Genomic DNA, 13,569 nt, shown 5'->3' on the forward strand with positions numbered 1-13,569 from the left:
AGCGAACCTGGCGGCGTGGAGTGTAACTACGTTTTCTGTCCAATTTGTTTAAGTGCGTGAGAGTAGTGGCATCTAGCGGCGTGGAGTGAAAGAGCTTGAAAGCAATGCAATAAAGTGTCTCGCGCTTCGCCAATGATAATTGACCAGAGTTTCTCATATCGTTGTATTACGATATTTGCTAAGAGCCTTTTGTAAGTATAAATCGAGTACTGCCGCAGTGTCAACAATGCAAACCTTCATATCTTTCTCTTTCCTGTTCATGTAAGTGAGCAGCCAGGTTCAGGAGGATGTAAATGATTAAAAAAAAGCTTTCTCTGAAATGCTGTGTGACATTTCAAACTGTTGTGTTTCATACGCTATTGTATATCATAGTCCTTCCGGCTATTGAAACCGTGATATGTGTAAAAGACTGTTAAAAATTGTCACCTTCAATTTACGAAGAACGCTGGTTACAAATTATCCAGGGTTTTTGATAAATTTACGGACACTGAGATACTGAGATCACTCTCTTTGAACATGAATCCATAAGAATATTCTTGGTGTATTAACAAACCTTTCAAAAAACTTCTTAATAACAGTCTTCTGTTGTCCACGTTTTAGTTTATCTTTGTTTATAACGAAACATACAACTCGGAAATCAAATTACGGCGTAGTTTCTAAGAAGATTCAGTTATTTGAAAATAAGAAGAATTCTTCGTTCGTTTGAGGTTAATTCTTCGTTGAAAAGTCCGTAAATTTAGGTAGGTATCTACTGTAATTTCTAACAATGTAGCCATTATTCTTCTAAAAGCACTTACACCTAGGTACAGTATATTTTTTATTGACAGTATATCTTATCTTCAACTGAAAATTGCTGATTTAAATAATACAATCTTTGATAGATAAGGAAGTAATTGTTTTCAGCTGTGTGCAGGTGGAGGCTCAGACTGCCAATGATAACTATGATCAGATATTATCTACGCAAAGCTCGGTTAGGTCATCAAACTTCTGTTCACCTGTCTGCACGAATAACATATTTTTCAAGAGAAAAAAAGAAATAAAGAATTCTACAACATAAACCCTATCTCGCTCCTGCATAGATGATTTGATTACAGATAACAGAAAATTTATCACTTACGTCAGAAGTGAAGCAACGGGAAAAGTACGAAAGTTAATAATAACATGTTGGAGTGGTCAAGACATATGGTCCAATGATGGCAGGTGGTAGTCATGTAAGTTATAATTAGAAGGAGATAATGGCCTCTCAGGCACACATGCAGTTGCGAAAAACCCATCCGATTCGAGTGATGTTTACATGCTAGGTGATACTTATCTCAACAGTTCGGTAATTTAATAACTCGTGAAATTTCGGTTTCTTCATGCGGTGAATAACTCTGAAATGGTTTAGGAAAATACGTGCGGGTCATGTACCTACAACGTCTTGTTCAGAAAAAATTCAAACTGTCATACGACATGTCTTCACAGTCGGCCTACGTAGCCACCCACTCCCTTCCTATTGGTCAATAGTTGAAGCAGTGATGTGCGCAGCTGTCGTCCCCTTCGCCAGCGATGCTACCCAATAGTGGAACCCTTCACTGGATACCCATGACTACCTTCACAAAGGACCAGAGGGGGGAAATAAATTTATGAAAAACTGTAGTAGGTACGCCTCTCGTAACATTTTTGTTTTCATTTTGACAGCGCATTGACTGCTCGACAAGATGTGACCAATTTAAATAAAAGTTACTTTAATAACCACGCTTTAATTGGGACTCGAACCCAAAATCTTGGCACCAAAAGCCTGTATGCGTCCAACTTCGCTACAGAAACGTTCTTTAAATGATTAATGTAGTGGGGATATATTTTTTAAATTAATACAGTTCTTTGGACATACGCCATTGCAGTTTTGCACTGTTTGTCACGGAGAAATTTCAGGAATGCCAAATAAGTAACCTTGGCCAACATAGCGAACAGGTGGATCCAAGGATGACATTAAACAGGTATTATGGACAGTACAACAACAGCACAGAAGAACACATGTTCGGCTCTAATAATCTTTATTTAGACTATACACAATGTTATTAATAAAAACAAAGTTTTTGTATTAGGGCTACAAGACGAACTCTTCTTTTATACGGACACGTCCTCTTTAACAGTCAGGGTGGGGTTTCTAAGAAACTAGCAACTGTTCTCGTTTTTCAAAGAAGAAGGAAGGGTAAAACAGGTTCGAAACAGATTTTGTGAGATCGATTGATTTTTAATGGACGTGTCAGATGCTTCTAAGTGTGTGTTTATTAAGAATATAACTACAATGTTGTTTGCATACCGCTTGGTGTATTGTTACCTTACAGTTGTTTCCTATTTTATTTTCAATATTTATTTTTAAACTTAGTTTCCTGCATTTCACACAATTGAATGAATACTGTTTACTTTTTCGCTAGATACGAAAATAATTATGCATAATATAAGATTCATAAAATAATATTATACTATAAAAGTGCTGTCTCTTATTTTTGCAGAAAGTTGCTTTCCAGTGTTTTCTTTTTTGTGCGCTACTTATTTGGTAAATATATTTTAAATGCAGCACCAAATTTTTTTGAACTACTTGAGTTGAGACCAAGCTAGTATAACAGACGGTGTGCCCGACGTTTCAGCATGCTTTGTCGCGGCCATCTTCAATTGTGTTGAAAAACTGAATGCATGGCGTTCTGGCACAGTATTCATACAGGACGTCCATTCGCAGCTGGGCTGAGGGTGGCCATGATTAGAGGAGGTTCTGGCCGCAACACCAGGCTTCTAGTCAGAAATCACCCCTGAAGATGGCTGCAAGAAGGCATGCCGAAACGTCGGGCCCAGGAAGCCAGGAAATAGTTGGTCACTCTGCAGATAAATATTATTTTGTATTTTTACAAACGATTCCTATGGGAACCAGTTGACAAGAAAGTTATTGTAACTTTGTACAGCGCATGGCTATGGTTATTTTTACATGCATGAAATACTTTTTTCCGGGATAATACTGAGTATTCCTTACAATGGGCGCGTAATTTTATTTTTTAATTGATGTTTCATTCAAGCATATATTTTTTTAAACAATGTGTTACACCCCAAAGACCGCTGGACTAGCTCAGATATTTTACGTTTTGGTCTTCGAAGGGTAACTCACAAGGTATACACTTGCATATTCGGATGCTAGAAAAATGAAGTTATGTTTCCCTCAGAATATTAGTTATGGGCGATGTTTAATTTCAATGATGTCTCTCGTACACAAAAATGTTTTTTTACTGTTTATTTACTTATACATTACGAATTCATGAGACAATTGCCACCATCTTGCGACCACAACATTTACAAGTTGAAACAATATTTTCCTTACAACGAATAAGCTTCATTAATTTGGATCACGCACTGACTGGCCGAAAATTGAATTAATAAAACAGTTCGAAGTTAAGTCCCGCAGTTGCACTCAACTTTCTGTACAATGCCGAAGGACAATGTCCTTGGAAACAGTGACGAACTTTGGTAAGTCTTGTTTTGGGCGATTACCGACGACTGTAGTCAATAAATTCTAATTGTGTCGAAAAAAACGAAAATAAGGTAGATTATAAAACCGGTGACGCCCGCAGTGGCGTAGCGTGCCATCTCGGCGCCTGGGGCGGGAGACCCATTTGCCGCCCCCATTCTATAGGTGCTTAATTAAAATTAAATTTCACATGCAATGAGGTACCTTTTATTGAAGTTAAAATAGGATGAGCGATTTTACAAGCGGATTCTACGGGCCTTATGAGCAGCGAAGTCAGAAATAACTTTGTCAAAATCAATATTAGCATCCAATTCTTGTTCAATCGACAATATAGCCAAGTTTGATAGTCTAGCGGAGCTCATAGTAGATCTGAGGTAATTTTTTATTAGCTCCAACTAAACGAAACTATAATTTGTGGATTTTTGGGATTTAAATTAACGGACTAATAAAACTGAAACTGGGATTTTACGTTCAGTGTGTTTCACCCAATCCCTGTTAGACCTAGAAGATAAAAGGCGTCGACCGTTAGAAAATGACTTAACTTAGAAGGGCTTGTAAACCCATAATTTGTAATTTGCTAAATTTTTGGTAAATTTATTTGCATGTTAAGGTGTGTCAATTTTTTGCTAGATTTCGCCTATGCTAATTGGTATTTACAGCGGTGATACGCCCGGTGCGTATCTATATTTGTATTTGTATTTGTATTAATATGTTCTTATATATTTTTAATGCCTTTTTGGTAATTATATTTAATTTTCGGAGCTCCGAAGTATATGATCAAATTATAATTTTTTGGGGGAATTGTTAAAGTATTTTTTTAGTATTATTATATAGCTATTTTTATAAGTAGTAATAGGGTATGTATTTTATGATGGATGCGCCGATTTGTGATGAAACGATTTTATGATATATATATTTATTAAATGTTGTCATACAAATTTTGCGTCTTTTTAACTTGCTGCCTCCTCTCACTGTTCGCAACCTTATTAGTATTTTTTAAGCCTGCTATTAGTTTGGGTTTTAATATTTTTTTGGGTTTAACTGCGCTCGTGGTACGGGGAAATATAGGAGTTTTACTGTGTCCCGGTTTGCGGAAGTTGTTTGGTTTGCCCTGGGTTAAGGTCAAACTTTACAGTACAATGCGCAGTACTAAATTCAATGAGTGCGAAAGAGAGGCATCGACACGGGCCGACGCGTGAAACAAAAGATTTTGTATGAGTAATTAACATAATGAGGAGTGCCGCTCAACTCGGCTCGCGCGCGCCGGGCGGCGCGGCGTGATGCGATGTTGCCGTTCGTATGTAAACAAACAAACGTTATAAAGAGCTCTGTCAGTGATTTCGCAGTTTTTCTTTTAAATAAATATTAAAAAAATAGATGGTGCGCAAAATTTTAGATAAAAATGGAACATTATAGTGTGTCTGACACATGTTATGAATGAATCATAGATCAGATCTCAACCCGCTTCACCGGCGACCCGCCCCCGCGGGCTGCCGCCCGGGGCGGGCCGCCCCCTCCGACCCACCCACGCTACGCCACTGGACACCCGGACCACAGCCGCGAAATTTACTCGTTAAATCTGCATAATTAAGTTGTGAGCCACCTACTCAACTAACCACCTCCTCAGTCGCTGTTCAGTAGATGACTGAAGAACCAAAACGACTAGAGCTGTAGCAAACCGTATGTATTCGTTACTGAGTAACGGGTGCGGCATCTAGTAACGAGTAACGAAACGTTACACACGAATGCATTTCGTTACTCGCATCTTTCGTATGTTTCACGCATGCGCGCGCGTATTCGTTACAAAGAACGATGTTTGTTTATTAATAAAAGTATAATTTGGAAATTCGTCGTCCAATTTTTTTACTGTTTATTAAAGGTATTGTGTGTGTAGACAAAGTTTTAGATTCGAACAGAAACAACGTAAGAAAGTATTTTTTACAAATTATAAATATGTATGTTTTTGTTTTTTATAATCGCGTATTTTCACGTTTTATGTTCTTATCTTAAAAGATATATTATAATAAAGCCGCTCTAATGAGAGTTAATTGTTTCTTGGTTAACAAAAGCTGTTAATTATCAAATATTTTTAATTGTTTATATTCGATTTATTTTTATTTACGCGACGTCATACTGTACGCGTGCGAAATACGACTCGATTCGATGCTGTTACATAACATAGCATGTGCCATGTCATGCGGTATCAGAAGTAACGAGTAACGATACGAAAGTAACGAGTACTAATTGTTATAGTAACGAATACATACGGGTACACATTTTTTCGTTACTTTTACACCTCTAAAAACGACACACTGGTCTCAGGAGAGACCAAGGATTGCACCATGACGTAACTTTCGGCCAATCACAGCACAGTATCCAGCACTCCTTCCAACACCAGCCAATCACAGAACAAATTACAATACATGAAAAAATCCTGTACACACGCAACTCGGAGCTTCCCTTGATGTCTATTTTCAACTTCACATCATAATCGGGGACTCCCAGAATATTTTCTCACGCTAGTTGCTCTGTCTCTCTCTTACACAGGATGCATCATTATCGTTTTATCGTCTCGGCGTCACTGTGTCGACGCACGCCTTTCTTTCTTACTAACTGCCACGCAACTGGTTCACATGATTTCATCATTCCACGGACAAAATTTACAAAAGAAAAATACGTTACAGTGCATTTGCGCATATATATATTCAAAATATTTAAAGAATAAAAAACCATTTTTAAACACATAAAAATGTAATTATTTAGGTAGAATTTAATAAATTTACAGTTAGGTACATGGCTGTTTTATAATAAAGCAAATAGGCTTAAACAATACATCAATATTAGAAACGGTAATTAATTGAGAGAGTACATTAATAAAACATAAGCAAACATAAATATTAACCTGCAAAACAATTATAAACGGTAAAATATTATTATCAAAGTTATTTGAAAAGATTCAATGTAAGTTTCAATGATTTACTACATTTACCAAAGTTAGGTTATGCCTGAAAATTATTTAAACAACTTACATACTGTATTACTGTTAAAACAGTTCATTCATAAAAACTTAAAGAAAAATTGGGGAAGGCACTGTCCTGCAATGATACAAATGGAAAAGATAATCCATTATTCAATAATTGTAACTTTATTTTTTATGCTTATTAATATGCAAAGTTATTCAATGAACGATATACAAATAACTGTAGGTACTGGGACAACACAAAGCATAAATTCCCGGGTGAGAATTGCGAACACAGTTGTTGTTTTCATGTAAATGTAGAAACATCTGTGATTTGACACGAATAATGTTCGCAGGCTTTCACGGTTCACTGTCTGAAGGCTTGGCTTCTGGGTTGTAGCCGCGTCCTCGGCGAATAATTCACCGACGTTTCGGTTGACATTGCAGTCGCCATCATCAGGGAGCAGTTACCTACTGTAAAATAACTGCTCCCTGATGATGGCGACTGCAATGTCGACCGAAACGTTGGTGAACTATTTGCCAAGGACACGGCTAGAACCCAGAAGCCAAGCTACTTCATTTGACACGAATGTTACTGTTCCGTTGACAAAAAAAAATTGGTTGTCTGTAAAGTCTGTTTACGGACGATATATTTACGTGACAACGTCATAACTAAACATTGATGAAATGATTGCACACTTTTACTAATTATTGAATTATCACTATTTTGTATGGATACAAAGAAGTAGTAAATGATATCTACAGTTTAATTGATCAATTAACTTTCATTTGCACTCATTAATTCAAATATGTTTATCACTTTAACGAACAGATTATTTTAACTATAACTTTTATACATGTTTGCTATTTAATTTTTTCCAATCTGTGTTATTCTGTTAAGGATAGGACGATGATAGGAAAAGTAGGAAACTAATGGGAGTGTTTCAAGTTTAATGTGCCCTCGAAAAAGTCAAATCGATGGTTGTTCCAATCGAGCGGAAGAGAGGTAGATGCGGCGCAAGCGTACAATGAGCGTAACGGGACACAACGTTAAGGGACACTTTTTCGTGCGTGCAGCCGGCGTTCATCGATTTATTAGACGTTGTCACGTCAAAAAATAAAAAAAACAACTCACGGCGTGGCCGCGACTGCAGTGGGTGCGTGGTTGTTCCTGCTTCCAGGACTGCCTGTACCACCACCCGGTCCACAAGATCTCGTTCATCGCGCAGGACATGTCCGACTCCAGGGCGTTCGGCTACATCTTCGGGTCGCCGGACACAGGCCACCGGTTCTTCGGCATCAAGACGGACAAGGCGGCGAGCCAGGTCAGAGTCCTCCTGAACCTCTGGCGACGACAACTCCACACGGCGCACCTTCCCCCTTTGACGTGAACACGTCTTTGAAATGGCTTCCATAGTGGGAGGCAGTTAAAAAAAAAAAAAGAATGATAACAAAATCGGGAGGATACAGTTTGGTGTTGCAGCTACATAATACCTTTTTTTTCCCTCGGGATTCTGAAGCCATTTCTTCTATGTTTGGGCACTACATTAATCAAATTAAACAACGACACAGGACAATACACCAGATGCAATGTTCTCCAAAAAAGCAATAGTTTCAGACATACTTGGTTTTGTGTTCATGTCTATGGCGTTGTAAGATACGAGGTTTCATTATTTGACCACAGATGGCTCTCGCAGTCTAAGCGAGATGCGAGGTTTTTTTAGAATTATGGAGCAGGTTTTTCTGAATCTAATTGTGCGCGTACCTAACTCATTTTCGACCAAAAGCGGACTTACGAGGTTTTGAAAGTAAGCCGTCGATATCTATCATCTCCATCAAAAATTTAATCGCACAACCTGGATAGCTAAAGGATCAAAGAATTCGTTACGCCAAGTGAAGGACTGTGACGCATCGCACGCGGTGGAGGGGGTAAGCGCCGCCATTTTGAGGTCATTTTGCTGCGTTTCGAGATTTCCATTTTAGTGTACTTTTGACTCGGAGAAGCTACGACGATCGTTTCAGTTTCAATCGTCAGCTCTAGTCAAAATCGATCGATTGCATGTATAAAAAAATTGTGTAAAATTGTTACAGTGAATATATATGGTGTTAAAATTTAAAAAAAAGGGGAAGTAGCTGTGTGTTATTACCTGTTACGTACACGTATTCACGTACAACTCACGGCCGTGTCCATGACACAGCGACTACATATTTTTTTTTCTCTTTCCCTTCAGGCCTACCAAAATACTCGGAATATTTTGTTTCATTATGCTTATTAATGTGCGCATTTAAGGTGGTACCGAAAGCTATTCACGGAACTAATGCAGGTACTAGAACATCACTTAAATACCCGTGCATTTGCTTTTATGAATGTAAATGTACAAATATCAGTAATTTTACATGAAAATTTTAGTTAAATTTACAAAAAAAAATAGGGTCGTGTAAACGCTTTAGAAATTACTTATACTTACTTGACTTGATAAAAAAAAACTTTAATTTTGCATGCGAATAATTAATATAAATGAAATTATAATATAACTGGAGTGATATTGTAAATGCGATTGGTAAAGTACAAATTCAATCAAATCAAACAATTCAAATAAATATACATTTTTCAATATTAATATAAACATGTGTATAAAAGTAATTATCTAATATAGTAAAATAATCAAGCCCAATTATGATTAATAACGAAAATTAATCTTTTTAATGTTCAATATAATTTATTAATTTTAATTATTTAATACATAATAATGTAAGAATTTATAATGCAAAAAAATTATACACACGGGAACATAACCTCACTTATATAAACACACTTGAAAATACACTTTAAAATGTTTATAAACACAATTTATATCATTTATATTCACAATAACTAAATGTTTTTATTTATATGAACCAGTATATGCCATCAATAAGTTATACTAAAGTATAAGTATTATTTAAATTACATAATTTATATTTATATGTAGCTCTTTTTTTTGTATGTGGTCCTGTAAATATTTCGTTGCCTGGTGCACGCGCATCGTAAAAATTCACTCTCATTATTTTTTCATAACTTTAAATTTTTTTTTTACAGCGCAAGCACTAAGACTATGTCCATGTTGTCAACTGCAGGTGGTGATTGCGATGCGGGACCTGTTCCAAGTCGTTTTCGAACTGAAGAAGAAGGAGATAGAGATGGCCAAGCAGCACATAGAACAACACCAGCAGAAGACAGCTGAAGATCCGCCCACGGATACCACCTCAGGTTCAAAAGTAATTATGTTTTTCGCAGCAAAAGGGAAACAAAAACACACACCCGCATAAACAAACAAATTTTTGTACAACATCAACACGAAAGCCCCAGTATTCTTGATGAAATTGAATTATGTTACATTTTTTTTTTTCAACTACAGGAGTGATTAAAGAAAGCCTAATGTCCAAAATTATTTCTCCCCGAATTAAAACCCTAGCTACGATCCTGTGTTTGACGATATGGGAATTGAATTAGGTTTCCCCCCCCCCCCCACCCTAATGGAATTGGGTAGCGCAAATGATGATACACTGGACCCGCATCTGGAGGAACCGTGTTCGAATTCCGGTCAATTCAATTCAAGAGTTTTTATTTGCATAGAGTACACTTGACATGGTTTTGGTACAATACATATTGAAACGCCAGCACTCTGTGCTCTTTTGTCAAAATTTTACATTTGTTAGATTTTGGTTTTATAAACATGGATAGAAAACAATAATAATATGATTTATCGGAAGGAAAATTTCAAAAATCTATTAACCAGTCCGGCAATCCTCATTTCGGTTTCCCGAAGGCACTCCAGTGTTCGGGCGAATGCCTGGGACGGTAGGTGTGTTGTGGTGGACCGAGGCAAAGTCCCGCGACCTCGCAAGGACTGGTGTTGTCGTCGTTTCAGGGCGAGCAGCCGTTCAGGAAGATGAAGACCATCCAGGAGGACTCCGCCAAGGACGAAGGACACCCCGCGCCGTCCTCGGCGGACAAGCCGGCGCAGCGCACCTCAGAGGTGATCGCCGACCTGCTCGACCTGGAGTTCGAGCTGAACAGCATCCAGCAGGGCATCCACCAGATGGAGAGGATCACGCCCTCCGACCCGTTCGCCAAGGGCGACCCCTTCGGCGACTCCTTCGCGCCCGCCGTGTCCCCGCCGTCATCTTCGGCGGCTGCCCCCAGGCCCCAGCGGGCCGTCGTGGCGATCCTTCCGCCCCCGCCGTCGTCCAAGGACTCGTCCGCGGATCCTTTCGGCAGCCGGCCCCACGGGCGACGCGCGGCAGCGGCGGCGGCAGCGGCGGCGCGGCAGGCGGCCTCCGAGCCACCGCCCCCGAGCAAGACTCCGCCGCCGCCGGTCGAGGACCCGGAGAAGCACTGGTTCGACAGGGAGACCGAGTCCTTGTTCGAGGAGGACGAACTCAGGTCTCCGCCCGTCGCTTCTCTGCACGCTCTCCCTCCTGCCGCCGACAAGGTAACGGTCAACTCAAAGGGTCGCTTCTCTGCACGGTCTCCCTCCTGCCGCCGACAAGGTAACGGTCAACTCAAAGGGTCGCTTCTCTGCACGGTCTCCCTCCTGCCGCCGACAAGGTAACGGTCAACTCAAAGGGTCGCTTCTCTGCACGCTCTCCCTCCTGCCGCCGACAAGGTAACGGTCAACTCAAAGGGTCGCTTCTCTGCACGCTCTCCCTCCTGCCGCCGACAAGGTAACGGTCAACTCAAAGGGTCGCTTCTCTGCACGCTCTCCCTCCTGCCGCCGACAAGGTAACGGTCAACTCAAAGGGTCGCTTCTCTGCACGCTCTCCCTCCTGCCGCCGACAAGGTAACGGTCAACTCAAAGGGTCGCTTCTCTGCACGCTCTCCCTCCTGCCGCCGACAAGGTAACGGTCAACTCAAAGGGTCGCTTCTCTGCACGCTCTCCCTCCTGCCGCCGACAAGGTAACGGTCAACTCAAAGGGTCGCTTCTCTGCACGGTCTCCCTCCTGCCGCCGACAAGGTAACGGTCAACTCAAAGGGTCGCTTCTCTGCACGCTCTCCCTCCTGCCGCCGACAAGGTAACGGTCAACTCAAAGGGTCGCTTCTCTGCACGCTCTCCCTCCTGCCGCCGACAAGGTAACGGTCAACTCAAAGGGTCGCTTCTCTGCACGGTCTCCCTCCTGCCGCCGACAAGGTAACGGTCAACTCAAAGGGTCGCTTCTCTGCACGCTCTCCCTCCTGCCGCCGACAAGGTAACGGTCAACTCAAAGGGTCGCTTCTCTGCACGCTCTCCCTCCTGCCGCCGACAAGGTAACGGTCAACTCAAAGGGTCGCTTCTCTGCACGCTCTCCCTCCTGCCGCCGACAAGGTAACGGTCAACTCAAAGGGTCGCTTGTCTGCACGCTCTCCCTCCTGCCGCCGACAAGGTAACGGTCAACTCAAAGGGTCGCTTCTCTGCACGCTCTCCCTCCTGCCGCCGACAAGGTAACGGTCAACTCAAAGGGTCGCTTCTCTGCACGCTCTCCCTCCTGCCGCCGACAAGGTAACATCTTCACACGAAGTCTATTGCAGTGCACGTTTGTTTCAGGCTCGATTAAACCAGTGGACTTTCTGTGCTCTACCTCATCCGGGACAACGTGTTTTAAATCTTTTAACAGTGGGATTCTGCCTGTGGTCGTTCTTAAAAACTCTCATCCGAATCATTTCTGTTCTGGTATTTATTGACCACTGGAAATAGTCTGTCATACCTCATACCCTGTAATTTTTTTTCTCTCTCGAATATTGAGGCAGATGTATTTCTGTGCTTGACTTCTGTGTCATAACTCTTCTCTAAATACTATTAAAAAAAATTTCTATCCGCGTTCTGTCTGTTTGTTCACTTACTTCTTCTAAACCACACAATGGATTTTCATGCTGTTTCCACCATCATTTAGAGAATTTCTTGAAACCTATAAGTACTTACTTAATTAAATCTAAAGGACACTACATTAGTAGATCGTATCCGTGCGAAACCGGGGAAGGTCGCTAGTGTAGTGATACAGAAGTTCGAAGTGTAATTCTTCCTCGGTTGTTTATCTCCTGGGTGTGTTTAGCTTTCGATGGTTTAGTTCGACTTCGGGTCTTGGGAGCCATGTCGGGAAACTGGCATGATAACCCAGGTCTGTTCAGCCATTCAGGGCTCATTTTCCCGACATACAAATCAAGTCATTCTCGATTTTCCGATCACTTGCATGCAACTTCTCAGTACAGTCACGTGTGGTTGTCGTTTAGTCTTGGCAACCTCCTCGTGCTTCAAGGAATTTTTGTTCTCCAGCATTTTTTGTGTCTTCTTTGATTCATTCGTTCTCCTCTATTCCCCTCTTCTTCTCTGTTACACTTGACCTCGACTGTTCCTTACCCTTCCAGGATACTCCCAACATCTCACTGTAGTGTGTTATTGCGTTATTTTGCTGTTTGTTATATTCTTCTCTTTACACCTCTTTCCAGGTCTTGTCAAGTTATTGCCTGACTAAACTATCCTGCCCTTAGATAGAGTAGTTAGTTGCACGAATGGAAATTCAATCCCGATTCGAGACCATGTTCGTTTACAAGATAATATCGGCACACGAAACTGTTCCATCGTTCAAGATCACTGCATAACCTGAGGATGACTTGAATTTCAGTTGGAATAATCATTTGTGGTGGTCTGGAAACTCAATTCGATATACAAGCATAAGAAAGATATAAGTATACATTATGTTTATATTTCTCCATCAGTATATTGCTTCTACGATTTGTTTTAAATTGATACTAATAAATGTATTAAAAAGGCAATACTTCAATATATTAAAATTCATTCTTTCCAGCTTGATGGATCCAATTAATGGATAGGTATCAAATGTACAAAAAAAATTCATTTGATCAAACAGTATTTTTTGACAGTGTATCAAGCATTCGATCATTTTTTAGTGTTATTTTTACTATATATTCTACATTTTGGTTTATGGGATTGTGTGTGTGTTTTATTTTGAATTTTTAAAATTAAATTTGTTGGAGACATCGATCATTGGTGATTATTTCGGCTTGTTTTAAATTTATTTTTATACATTGCTAAGTTATTTCATGCAACGATGGAATTTCGAGACTATTACGGGT

General features: G+C 40.3%; 1 protein-coding gene across 1 annotated transcript in view; it reads left to right on the forward strand.

Moving 5' to 3' along the window:
• LOC134540300 (protein disabled) overlaps positions 1–13,569 on the forward strand; it is a 32,045-nt gene that overhangs the window by 13,305 nt on the left and 5,171 nt on the right. Inside the window, exons 3-5 of the mRNA XM_063382959.1 lie at positions 7,640–7,783; positions 9,576–9,716; positions 10,370–10,933. Of these exons, the coding sequence (XP_063239029.1) occupies positions 7,640–7,783; positions 9,576–9,716; positions 10,370–10,933 (849 nt within the window). The remainder of the gene's footprint in view (positions 1–7,639; positions 7,784–9,575; positions 9,717–10,369; positions 10,934–13,569) is intronic.

The sequence above is a fragment of the Bacillus rossius genome, chromosome 16 (genome assembly GCF_032445375.1).
Source record: "Bacillus rossius redtenbacheri isolate Brsri chromosome 16, Brsri_v3, whole genome shotgun sequence".
Classification (NCBI taxonomy): domain Eukaryota; kingdom Metazoa; phylum Arthropoda; class Insecta; order Phasmatodea; family Bacillidae; genus Bacillus; species Bacillus rossius.